The sequence below is a fragment of the Solea senegalensis genome, linkage group LG15 (assembly GCF_019176455.1).
Source record: "Solea senegalensis isolate Sse05_10M linkage group LG15, IFAPA_SoseM_1, whole genome shotgun sequence".
Taxonomy (NCBI): Eukaryota; Metazoa; Chordata; class Actinopteri; order Pleuronectiformes; family Soleidae; genus Solea; species Solea senegalensis.
In genome coordinates this window covers 4330871-4344897 of record NC_058035.1, presented here as the reverse complement: position 1 = coordinate 4344897, position 14027 = coordinate 4330871, and the positions used below count along the sequence as shown (strand labels likewise).

The window sequence follows — 14027 nt, the reverse complement described above, 5'->3', positions numbered from 1 at the left end:
CAACTCTGATTTTATTTTGGTAGTAACAAGTAACAAAGACAGTTAGAGGAAATGTAGTGGAGTAAAAGTTAAAGTTGCTAGAAATACAAATAACAAAGTAAAGTAGAATTACTTAGAAGAACAGTAACAAAGTATTTGTACTTTGTTACATTACAACAGTGTGTATCGACAGATGCTCAAGTTAGAGAGATTGGTATCGGACTGTGCCCACATTTGTTTATGGACATTTTAAAAAACGTTTGCCGTTTCAGAGCCTCTTCAAGGCTTTTGAAATCCATTTAGTCTGAGGCGGATGAAAGCCTGCGGTGCCACGTCATTGACATACATGACCCACATCTGCATGCTGTCTGGGATCAGTGGTCCTGTCACCACTCCAGCACTGGCAACAAATGCTCTCTCTACAAATGGTAAATGCTTTGTTTTTATTAAGTGTTTTTCTAGTCTTGACGACCACTCAGAGGGCCTTAGGCCACAGTTTTGACATTCGCATCCATTAACTCACACACACACACACACAATCGTACACGGCATCTATGCAACTATCATAACCATTAACATGCCGCTGGCACAGCAAGAGCAATTCAGGATTAATTTCTTGCGTACTTCATCATATAGATTAGCATAGTCGGAGACTGAAGCCCCAACATTCTGGTTGGATGGCGACCTGCTCCACCACTGATCCACAGCACAGAAACCTATATGAAGTGAAAGCATCCAGAACAGAGACAGATAATGAACAATAAAACCCCTTATCAGTATCAGCAGACATTTGCGGGGGATTAGAAGATTGCCTCAAGTGATGAGGTGACATTATCATCTGTCTATGAAACACATTTTAATCTCACTTCATCTGATGAGAAGAGGCTCAGGTTAGAGAGATGCAAAAATAGTATTTTAATAAGTGGATAAAAGTCAACAAGCAATCCCCCCCGTACTGCAACTAAAAGTCATTTCTTTTGTTTTCTGGCCAGAACAGCAAATATAATAGAGCGTAAATAATGGATCATGTAGCCGACTGTTCCACTGTGTCGTCCTTAAAACAATAAAAAGCTTTGTGATTTGTCTTCCTCTGAGTGTGCAGGGTCTGTGTGGGAGGATAAATATTCTCCTGTAGCACGCACTAACACAGATGCAGTAATGATTACCATTTGGTGTCATGACTCCACGGCAAAATCTAGTTTGATTTGATTTTTGCAACAACAAAAAAACAGTCTTGCCCAAAAATGTGATCTAATCATCTGCTGCTGCTGGTGAGGAAGTGAAATCCACCGTCTGAGAGCTTCAGAAAACGATACCAGGCTTTAAGTGAGAGCGACGCCGGGTCTCCAGTTAACATGCCGCCCATGTTTGCCAGTGCTGCGCAGTACACAAGGCACATATTCAGAGCAGCTGCCTCCTGCTTCATTGATGGAGCACTGCACGCAGACTCCACTCCCAACCTTCACTCAGTGTGCAGCAGTGTGTCTGTCTCCTTCAATCCACTGAACTGCAGAATGTTCACGTTTTAAAATGGTTCTATTTGTCAAAAAACTAATATAACACTAGCGGTAAGAGCTACTTAGAACTCGACGCACGATAAGAAGTGCAAATCACAATCCTGAAACAATACACATGACTCTAATGATGATCTATCTATCTATCTATCTATCTATCTATCTATCTATCTAACTATCATAGTCAGAACGTTTCCACGCTGTTCAAAAAGACAACTGCTCTTGTCCCAGTAATAATAAATTAAATAACAATAAAATAATTAGAGTCACCTTATCTCTCGCTCCATCTTAATCTAATCTCACTAGACCAGTGTGTGAAGTATATGTGAGGAAGAGGATGAAGATGATGACGATGATGATGAGAGCATAAATTATCTTTAGCTCGGTCTGTTTATGCCACTGTGTATTTTAACGTTGGTGATAATGGTGTTACTTTGAGAGCTCGATATACTGAGGTCAAATGATGAAGATTTGATCGACAATGATGGCAGATATTTGGATTTCCTTAGGAACAATGATGATAAGTGAACTTAGTGTCAAACATTGTGATGCACCGATGGCTCAGTTTTATTATCTTTCAAACATATTTATGTTTTCAAAGGTTGCTGTAGCGCCATCAACAGGACTGCAGTTGGTATAGTTTGGCATGATCCTGTATCATCTGTGTGTGGAGTTGTGGGAAAGTGGATTTAATTGTCAGAAAAAGAAAAATATCAAGCAAAAAATTGGATTTCCTTAACATTTAGTCTGTGCTCGACGAAAACTATTGTTTTCAGATCTCTCCGCCACTTATTCTTACAGTGACAATATCAAACAAGCACGTCACTGCCTGCACTTCTGCCTTTCAGTCGTTTTGCGACAGAATCCCCAGATAAATCCTTTCGGATTTGTGCTCATCCTCTGAAACTCGTGTGACAGGTGATCCCTCCACTTTCATTAACTTGCTGTCAGCCACAGTGAAAGGTTTGTGCGTGATTTTCTTTTTCTTTTTTTGTAAAAAAAAAAAGTGCCAAAAAAGAGACAGCACCATTAGAAATCCCATCAGACAATAATTGAGACCAAAGAAGGGCACATCTGAACTGACACCAAGGACATGTCCTATTTTTAAGCTGAGTGGGAAGATCTTTAAAAAAAAAAAAGGTGATCTGTTATATTTCAAAAAGATATATCTAGTATTTACAGTTTTATGTCCCCGGGGAGAAAATAACTAAAGAACTAAAGAATATCTGCTAATGCTCAGTGTGTGCTCAGAATGTAGTGACGGTGATGTTTAAACAGGATGTGACCATATTCGTCTTTCTCCATCTTGTTCCCATCAACACCTGAAAAAATCGAAAAAAGGACAAAATGTCTGGAGACTCCAATTATAAAGGAAGCAGGGGGAGAAACAGCCAACAGGACTGATCCATGCAATCATGGTCTCAGCTCCGCTAAAAAGCTGCGGCTTAAAAGAAATCCATCAAGTCGTTTCATTAGGACAGACCTCATCGGTGAAAAGATCCAGAAAACACGCGTCACGCGTGAATAAACCTCTCACACGTCGCGTGGAAATGAATTAGTGGTGAAAACACTTGACAAATGCAATTGCCTTTGTGTAATTCACCTGAAATAAAGAATAAAGAGGATCATTTTGAATTTTCTAAAGGAGGATTATAAACAGTACGACATATTGTACGCTGTATTTGTATAAATGATTTGTTTACAGCAGGTGAAAGGTGGTGATTTGTGTTTTGTCATGTTATTGTGAGGTCTCTGTGTGTGTGTGTGTGTGTGTGTGTGTGTGGGAACCTTGTTAACTGTTCCAAAGAACAAAGTCTGTTTGTCACAGTGTGATCCTGCAGACTCTGCTAACCCCACTGACATTTATCCCATGCATCATTAGCTCGAGTTGGCATTTCTGTAACTATTGGACAAATCCTAATAAAACTTGCAAAATAACAGCACTTAGCGTCAAATGCTAATTGGCAAATTCTAATATACCAACATGTTAAGGTTCAATAAATAAGAAAAAAGAAAAAGTTTACAAGTTGTCGGAACACAATTTTACATTATTTATTAGGTTAACGGTGAATTAACTTTACTTATTTTGATTTTATTGTGTTACCCATTAAGGCAGCGTTGTCAAACTCATTTTAGTTCAGGGGTCACATGCAATGCAATTTGATCTCAAGTGGGCCGGACCCGAAAAATAAGTGCAATTACAACAATATTATGCAAAAGTTATCCGTTTAAACATGTGACATTTTGACAAATTCATCTGGCGGGCCGGATTGGACTCTGAGGTGGGCCAGTTCTGGCCCGCGGGCCACATGTTTAACACCCCTGCATTTAGATAGAGTGTTTGTTGTTGCCATTAGAAAAAACTATGATCTCTCTCTGATAGTAACCAGGTGCCTTTTGTGTTAATATCTAAACTTACAAACTAACAACAAGAATGGAGCCATCATAATTTCACACATGTAAATAAAACTTTTCGTTACAAAATGTAGATAACAAAGTAGTTTATCTGCGTGGGAACATGGTTTGTGTAATATAGTGTGCGCCACAGGGAAACAGAGTGGGAGGAAAATCCAACTTTGATAACCTGTGGCTTTGGCAGAAATGACATTTGATAGTACACTTCATTATACTCCATTACATAAGAACCATAACAAGCCTCCTGCCTTGACTCATCCTTTTCAGATATACAAATATTCCATTCATTAATCTCTCTGTTTTTAAAAAAAAGAAAATCCTCCACTCCAACAATCGCTGCTCTACTAGAATGAGTTTAGGAGAATCTGCCAAATTTCTCTATATCCTATTTGCTTTTTTGATTATGTTTTTTTTTTGAAAAGAATGAAAAATCTTGAAGTACAAAAAATAAAATATTATATCATGATTAATATAATAAAACACTATCTGAGTGGAAATTATGACTGAAGTCACTGATTTGTTCATTTTCAGTGACTTGAGTCTTCTTCTTTGTAGTATCTGTGTGTTTGTGTAGTTGATTTGTCTGTTGTTGGTGTTTTAAGTCTTAGTTTCAGCCCACAAAGTGCTTTAAGGTTGAAGAAATAACACATTTCCTTTGAGTTAGAAGTGAAAAAAACTATTAAATGAATGTATTTCAAAGTTGTATCTCCAATTTCCACAGCTGCTCACCTTTCTGTTGGTCAGTCAATACATTTTCTCACTTTGTGCACTTTGTTTCATGAAAGTCTATGCAAATAATCTATTAACATGATGGTCTGTTCTGTGTTAAGTGTTCTACAGAACAGCAACCTGCAGAAAATCAGTTTAACTGTTTTAAATCTTCCTTTTATATATATATATATACATATATATATATATATATATATATATATATATATATATACATATACCTTCCTGTCTTATAATAATAAATACATTTACTTTTACACACATTCTGGCCATCGTCATGTCACATAACTCATGCATATTTTCAGTAACACTGGCAGAGAGAAAGCACCATGTGCAAAATAAAAAAAAAGGGGAGCATTTGTCATTCTATCAAAACAAAATCAGCGTGCTCTCAGCACTGGGCCTCTCTATTGTGCAATCAAATAAGATAGCAGGACGAGTTTCCCCTCGCTGAAATAACATAGTTGGACCATGACTGATGGTCTCTGCTCGTGCCCCATTTCTACACCGAGATTTATATCATTCTTTTGACTCTGTTTGTCTCCACGAGCGTAAAATAGGCCGTTGCTGCTGCTGCTGATGGGCGGTGAGCGGTCGCGTGGAAACAGAACCACACACAGAGCTGCTGTGTGTGTCTGCAGCTCATCAGTGGTTCAATGAAGACCGATTTGTCCAGCGTAGATAATATAAAGAATAATTCCCTTTATTTAAAGGGCTACTTCAAGTTCTATGAGGCTCAATTATTAAACTCTTCAATGTCTTGAGAGTACACACTCGAGGCAACAACATCTGCGTACCCGTAGGTCACATGTGGAGAATGTTCCCTCACTGGTACATTATTGTCCTTGGAGATGCCAGATAAGTACATTCTGACAGACTCACTCAGGTGAATTAAATCAGAGGAGGGAACAAAAGAGTAAATGGACACGCCTCTGCACATGTGCAATTTTACAACACACATTATCTTTGTATGCATGCAAATAAATGGTCAAAATAGTAATTATTGTTCATTTGTGTCTATTGTAAAGCAACATGTATGTCTTTCAGGGTGCTGGATTGTAGTAAAAATGGTACAGTCTGAGAATGTGCACCATTACACGTCTGCACTTCTATTTTTGTGCGCATCTTTTCCACACATCTCGCTGTTACGCAGCCTTTTCCAGCTGCATACTCGAGTTTGTTAACTTTTCATTTTCACACCAGAGTCCAATGAGAAAACGAGCATTTTGAGCTCACAGGAACACAGGAGCTGCCACTCGTTAAGTCACTTGGTTAAGTCTGAGCAAAATATTTCAAACTCTAAGATCACACAACAACACCATTTCACTTACAGGCAGACGCAGCGACGGATCAACAACTCATGTGTGCCGTGATGTGAAATGGCTCAATTTCTGTGTGGACTCTGACAGGATGACAACACTACACATAATGGACACATTGTATCTCAATAAAAGATAACAGAAACAGTAAGTTTGAAATCAATTATGATAATTAAGTGGAAAAAATGCCCGTTGACTGCCCCTTTCAAAGCTCACATGCTCATAAAGCACTAGAGTTGTCCACAGTAATCACATCTACAGGAGATAGATTAGAATGTTACAAAGACAAAATACACAATGATGATGATGATGATGATGACACTCTCATCAGCTTCAAGGTGCAATTGTTGAAGCTGTGAAATTGGGTGTGAAAAGGGATGATGCGAGGAAACGGCAATGACGCTCACATCATCTTGACTCCTAAAAATAGCATCATGGTCCTACGTCCACCCACACACACACACACACACACACACACGCCCACCCACGCACAATCAGACGCCTTACATCCTTGACAAAATGAAGGAATGTCAAAAGACGTAGACTTTATTGGCTTCCTCCTTCGTTGACAGTCCCCGGGAGAGATTTAGCATCGATATGACGTGAAGAGGGCAATCAGCAGCAGCCTGAATACACCACCTCTGACCAAAGGAGCAGAGCTCCAGCTCATTGTCTCCGTTGTCATTCACGGGACCAATCACATTGAAAATGCACATAATCACGGCGCTGACCGGCGTGCTTGTGTTCAACAGGCCCTCCTTAATCTCCAATCATTGATTCCCTTCCCTCAGTTAAGTGTGTGTTGACAGACAGGGGGGGAAAATACCTGTGATCTGAATGTCATCACATGGACGTCAGGGGACTGTAATTGTCTCCAGAGACGTTGAATAATGACACACAACTGTACAAACAGGTCTGCTTTGTAAAGTGTGGACGTGAAGCAATACAGAAGATGGTGCTTTAAATACACGTTGACTCATGAAACACACATTTGTAGTATATGTGGGTAATTGTGTGTGTCTTAAATCTGGTGTACATAATAGATTTACACATTCAAGGCCTCATGAAGACGTACCTTGACATAAAAGGTAATATTCCAACATTTCTATGGCACATTCTCATGCAGGGGTTTTGTTTCCAGGTCTGTGTTTCAGTGCCCTCTTGTGACTAACCCTTGCTCAACACCATGACGTCATCACAGTCTAAGTCTGTTTACCTTCACCATGTCGGCGTGTTCAAAAACCACGCTGTTCAAGCATGAAATTGTAAGAGAGAGATCGTAAGAGTGGAGTGTGCCTCGAAGGCCACCATACTTTTCTCTGATGCACTCGGAGGAGTTCTTAAGCACTATCACCACACTAGACCTTTGAGATTAAAGAGAATTTGTGTTTAATTGTATTTAATACTGCACATATGTGGAGTTTGCATCTTCTCCTCAAATCTCAGCTGGGTTTTTCTTTTTACTCCAGCTCCGCCTGCAAATCTTAGAGGATGACAGGATGATTGAATGGACTAATATAGAATTTCTACCTGTCATCCAAGTGGTGGCAACTGTGCTATAAAGCGATTCCTGTCCTGCAGGGGCAGGGGAGGAGGAATCACAATATTTCCTTGCATCATTTCAGAGCCGTCAGTGTACGATATATCAGCCAGCACTCCTGCAGTGACGTTGGCCAAAATGCAGGACTGAAAAGTGTCTGTTTCACAGAAGCATAAACTAAACACAACAGGCGAATCAATGCAAATCAGTAGGAGAGGGTCAAGGTAAGACACAAAGGAAAATGAATACAGAAAAAAACAACCCTAAAAACACAAGGAACAAGGACCAGATAGAAGACATGGACACAGCCAGTGAGCAGCACAGAGACTAAATAGACTGCAGAGACAACTGAGCACAGGTGAAAGTCATTAGACACAGGTGATTCACATCAGGGTGGGCCAGGCAATCACAGAGGAGGGAAAACAGGACAGGATACAGGAAGTAAAGTGAATCAATCTACATGAACTATAGGGAGGCGGGGGGGAACAGAAAGCCAACAGGACGAGAGGAAAAGACGAACTAAGGAAAGAACTAATTATAAAAATTCATGTTTTAGAAAACACTGTTAAACATATAATCAATCTCAAATCTAACACAAATGCCCTGAGATTATTTGTTATAGTATTACTATGTTAAGATTAAGATTAAGAGGTTTAATGTTAAAGATTGTGTTACCCCGAGCTTCAGCAGGTGACGTTGTGCTGTGCTGCCCTCTTGAGGACTTATTGCGTCTGTGCATCTCAATTAAATATAAAGGTGTGCACTTGTATTTGTTATCTCTTTACAGAGCTGGTCCAAGGCAGCTCTAACAGCTGCTACTATTTTTAACATATTAAAGAAATATCTTTAGCTATATTGAGATATCTAAATAGCATTTATCTTAAGGTATCTGGTTTATTTGCAGTTTAAGTTCTAAAAACCAAAGTCATGAAAGTGATTTACTTGTTTAATTCAAGTTCACTATTATTAGTTGTACAATAAGGTTAGAAATAAAAACAAGAGTGACACTGGTTACATTTGCATCAATAATAATCAGTAATAATAGTAAAGTACTAGCTGCTCCAAGGTGGTGGGCCCCCCAAAATCCAATTCATCTTCGGGCCCCATAAACGATTGGACCGGCTTCAGGAACCTTTCTGGCATAAACATTGACCTTGTCTGGACCAGTAGTCCTCATGGAGACCAAAACCTGGTCCTAATGAGGCATTTCTGAGGAACTGATTCAGATTAAGGCTAAAATTTGAATTATAGGTAGGTTAAGGTTAGGGTTAGGCTATAACTATACCTGGTTCAGGTTAGGGTTAACTCTTAGTTTAGGCTGAATGGCTGAGTGGAAGTCAACACAGTGTCCTGTTTATGTAAATGCTAAAAAAGCAGAAAAGCTAAAAAAGAGGGGCAGACAACATTAAAGTCAGCCACTGCAGTGAGACCAGCACACATACACCAAAGTGTCAGGTTGACATTGACCAAGTTGTGACAGCACTGAGAGAATTCTATGTAATTGAAGGATGTTTGTCAGCCCTTTAGCCATCAAACTGGTGTCAGGAGAAAATCGCCTTCTCTCTCCTCCTGCCTCTCGCCACTGCAGGTACTGACTGAGTTTTTCATTCATTCATTCATTCATTCATTTAATGTATTTTTTTTAACCAAAAAAAGCACTCTTGATAACATGTCATCCAGAAATTTGCAAAAATCCCCACATTTTTTAGTTAAGAGGCATGTGTTATATGTGTCATACTAACATTAACAACAAGTTATATTATTATATTTACCAAGCATCTCTTGGAAATGATTAATTCAGCATTTCAAAATGGCATAAGTTTCATAGATATGGCTGTAAAAAATGCCACACATTAAGTCAAAGAAAATGTAATACTAGAACACGCGTAACTGGACATTTCAGATAATGTAATGTTATTAAACTGTATAGTTTGCTTCATCTGTGTGTTTGTGGACATGTGATGTAAATGTGATGCTTGTGTTCAGGTTTTAGGAAACATGGATGCAAATGGAAATGAAAATGCAGCTTAGCATCTGTTTCTACTGCAACCTGTGCGGTAAGGGGAAATGCAATAGTGCCACCGTGTGGCTGCCGTATGTAAGTGAATGGAGTCAAAGCCGTGGCAGAAGACTCAGATTTTATGGTTGAATGTGTGGGACTGTGTGTTTGTGTGAAGGTTGTTTATTTTTAAAAAGAATAAAAACTTTTTCAAAGGATAATTGTATAAAGCATCCTATAAACCTTTTGCAAATAGTTTGATGACTTTACAAATTAATATTCTGACAAATCCAATAACAATGTATCCTATTACATTTATTGTATGTAAAAGAAAATCTTGCTTATATTATTAATCTAATATATAAATGTGACAGTCCACACACACCTTTGAAATAAACACACACATCACAGTATTTCACTTTAGTAAATGTATTTAATTGCTTACTGCTGCTTCACTGTTGATTTGTTTATTTATCTTTCAATAGATTAGATTAGATTAGATTCAACATTATTGATCACTTGTTACAGCAGCAAAAGAGAATAATCCATTCAAAAAAACGGTTGGATTAAAAGAGTTTGACTATACAAATACAAAATGGACATAGAATGAACATATTGTCACATATAGTGATTAATAAGTTTGTTCATTTTTGGTAAAAGTGCAGCCTTGTTGTTCAGGAGACAACACCATAATCTGCCATCATGATCAATCATGTCACTATTTAATACAAGGAATACAAACTGACTTCTTATTTGAAATTGTTTGTTTGTTTATTAAGTTAAACTGATATTCGTCATGGCAACAAACATGAGCCGTGAAAAAACCTTTGAGAGGTGAAAACACGGCTGTGATGCAGAAAACGATGGCACACAGTCGTTCAGTGCATAGAGGAGCAGGTCTGACAGAACACAGAAAACAGAAGTAAGTCACAGATTACTTAATTACTTAAGTAAGTTATCAGTTATTTAACAGTATTTCCCAAAGACTGGGAACTTTTTTTGGGCTCCCCAAACAATATTTGCAAAGTCTTTCCAACTTTTTAGTTAAGATTCATGTGTATATGTCTTAAATAACATGCATAAATTAAAGTTTTTATTCATTTACCAAACATCTTAATGGAAATGATTACTTTACCAGTTTAAAATGATATTAGGTGTCACAGATACGGCTGTAAATGAGTTGATATTAGGCTCAAATTTGCTTGAGATTTGCGTCACAGTAGTTTTCCATCTTTAAAAAGTGGGCAATTGTTTGAAAAACACTTCATTAAAGCTTCCAACATCACCTGATTTTATTGCACATTCAAATATCCTGTTTTAATGTTGTATTTTACTATGTTTGAATGTGTTTACCTTTTTACACTTTTACACATTTTATTTGAAATGAAACAATTAACCTAAAACAAACGTTATAAAACATGACATGGCACATTAACAACGGTGGATATTATTTGTCCAATCAAGTCCCAAGTTGCCCACCAGCAGCAACATGACAGTCATGATTCCTTTCATAGATGTGGGTTAAAATAAGTTGGCTGCACAAATCCACTGGACACGAAGGGATGCAGGAGCCCTCCGGTGGACGGAAGCGGAACAGCACCGTTCGTGTGGAAGATGACATTCCCGGAGCTGAATGTCGGGAAAGTCTGGTGGAAGCCGGAGGAGCTTGACGCACACACGGCTGAGTTTGGACTGACGCTGATGAGAGAGTTGGACCCGGGCTGTAAGGTGCTGTCCGCTCCGGGATTCTGCTTTTTCCACTTGGTCCTCCTGTTCTGGAACCAGATTTTCACCTGGGTCTCCGTGAGACTCAAGGACAGGGCCAGGTTCAGTCTCTCACACACCGACAGGTACCGAGTTGCGCGGAACTTGTTTTCCAGAGCCACCAGCTGCTCGTAGGTGAACGCGGTTCTGGCACGCCGCGGTTTGGCGCAGGTCTGGTCCGGGCGCCGCCGCTTGTGCGGGGACGGGGCCTGCGGTGTCTCTCCGTCGTCCTGCTCCACTGTGAGACGGGGTTCTGAGTCCCGGGTCTGCAGCGGGTCAGTGACGACTGTTGTGTGATCCCCGGAGGCTGAGAGTTCATTTCTTTGATCCTCTCCTGAAAATAATGATAATTATTGTCAAAAATCAGCCTCAGATTCAACATCACATGAAAAATCACTTGGTGTGGAGCAGAGGTCTCAATCTCACTCTATTTATTGCATCAATTCTTAATTAAAAGTCTGTCATAATGCCCAAGTTACATAGTTGTAAACATATAAATCAGTGCATATTTATTGGAATAAAACATATTTAAATAAGTACAAGATTTTTTTTTTAAACTAAATAACTATATAACTAAAGGAGGTGCCTGTTTTCCACTTGAGCCCCTTGACCCCTGACATGTCTGTGCACGCCACTGTGTGGGAGCGTTTTTAATAATAGTTTAATTTTATTTATTCATTTGTTTATTGGGCAAGGAAAACGTTCCCTCACTTACACAGTGAGGGTCAGTCTGTACAAACACGATTCAAGGTTCAAAGCGAATATAAAACTGTGATTTCATAAGCCTGTAGGTATGGTGCGTTTATCCATATTTAATTAATTAAAATAAATAATAAAAGATCAACAGAAGCTGCCCACTGAATGGGTCTTGCTTTGAGCTAAAGGTTAAAACTTTACAGGAACAAGACAGTACAGATCAAATTATGGCAATAATTGTGTAATAAGGAGGGAATATTATGGAAATATTATGTCACTTGTGTAGTGAAAACCACTTAATAATTTGGTAATAACAATGGGAAATGAGTGTTATATGGTAATTATTAATTTAAAATGTTCATTTGAAGGTATCACATGATTGTCCTGTAATATATCCAATATTAATATTATTACCAAGCTGAAAATTGCATTATAATTATATTGTGACGTGTAATATTACCTCATTATTACATAATTATCAGCATTATCATGTTGTACTTGGATACAGTGTTACTGGTTCATGGAGACAGACACATTCTAGAAGTTGAACACACCTGATTAAAAAGTCTATCGTCGCTGTAAAATGATGATCTGCTTTTGGTCCAGTCTGTCTGGACACCAAACAACACATGACTGACATGTGTGAGAAGTTTGATTATGATCCTGAGGTCGTTGGAGCGCAGCACAGACTCAGAGGGGGGAGGGAGGGAGAATCGGTCACTGATCCTTAAATAATTTATAAACCACACGGCGCCTCAAATGTCATGTTGCGGAAAGAAATCCCGTCTAAATCCAGCTCCGACACCTCAGCCATGACGCGCTAATGGAGTTTCATATTTGCGCGGGGATCGATAAATGTCATCTATTTAAAGGGAAGTTTTAATCGAACGATATTTAGGATTAGACATGGATGGGGTGTGAAGTTTGTACCTGCAAGGTGTTAGAGGGAGATATGCAGGATGCAGTAATGGGATATCGATCAAAGCGCGCAGAGGCATCCTCAATGGGACGATTTAAACAATTATCCGGCCTGCCTGTCCCAGTGCCAATCACACGCGGGGGCTCTGGGAGCAAACCTTTGTGGCTCTCGTGAAAGGAAACGAAGCCTTGAAAATTACGGGAAGGTCACACAGAGATGACAGTAAATCTGATCGAAAAAAAGCGTCTCGTTTCCCGATGATAAAAACAAAAATATAACAGCCTGCATCATGGATTCTGTTCATTCTTCGGCTCTTGTTTTTTAACATTTACGGTTTAAAAGTCAAAACATACTTGTGCATAATAAATGCTTGATTTACTCTGCTCTAAAATTGTCTGCTTTCATTCTGTACCTGCTTTTGTGCGCTCCCCTCTGGCGTCTCCTTCTGCTGCTGCGTCGCTGTCCGTCTCCAAACTTGATACGTCTTCGTCTGGCACAGAAAACTTCTCGTCAACGCAGGAAAGTTCGTTCACCCTTTTGCTGTTGAACTTGTTTGGATCCAATATGTCGAGGATTGAAAAAGAAATCTTATGACTGGACGTCATTGTCACTCCACAGTTCTTGGCGTCCAACATCCTTTAAAAAAAAAACCACAAAATATGAGTCGTGCGTAATTACGCGCGTGGAGAGGAACTTCTTGTCGTGTCTTCACGCTTCGTCATCACATCGGATGAAGTGGCGATGATTCCTGTGAGTGTGGACTTGGCACCTCAGCTTATGTCAGTCACGGAGACGGAGATGACCGCAGCGCGCGCTTTAAAGCGTCTGACCCCAGCCAGGCAGACACGTGACACAAACACTATTAGTGTTTCACACGACCACCTAATGGGCTCAAAGCGTTCGTCGATAATCACCCATATCATTAAATTCAATAATCCACGTCCTGAAAGTAAATTGGGCACAGATGGCACTGGATCTATAATCACAGAGAGGGAGAGAGAGAGAGAGAGAGAGAGAGAGAAATAGAGCTCATCCTGTCTTCAATGAAAAACTCTTTAAGCTGAGTTACTGTCCGGATGGAAGGATATTTTCATGAGCTACAGAAAAACAAAATGTTTATATATTTATAAACCGCTGATTTTTAATGGACTCT

The 14027-nt window shown here is 39.3% G+C and overlaps 1 protein-coding gene across 1 annotated transcript; it reads right to left on the bottom strand.

Annotated features, from left to right (window-relative positions):
* Positions 1-10019: 10019 nt before the first annotated feature.
* On the bottom strand, positions 10020-13690 carry nkx1.2la (NK1 transcription factor related 2-like,a). The gene is made up of 2 exons (XM_044046191.1): positions 13287-13690; positions 10020-11593 (listed from the first exon to the last, which is right to left on the bottom strand). Exons 1-2 carry the CDS (start codon positions 13507-13509, stop codon positions 11004-11006), a joined length of 813 nt encoding a protein of 270 aa, XP_043902126.1. The 5' UTR covers positions 13510-13690; the 3' UTR covers positions 10020-11003.
* Between the last annotated feature and the right edge of the window lie 337 nt (positions 13691-14027).

Excerpts from the sequence above, each read along its gene's own strand:
- nkx1.2la (XM_044046191.1), bottom strand. The coding sequence starts at position 13,509 with ATGTTGGACGCCAAGAACTGTGGAGTGACAATGACGTCCAGTCATAAG. Across the intron at positions 11,594-13,286 it reads AGGGGAGCGCACAAAAGCAG|GAGAGGATCAAAGAAATGAA; the intron begins GTACAGAATGAA and ends CATTATTTTCAG.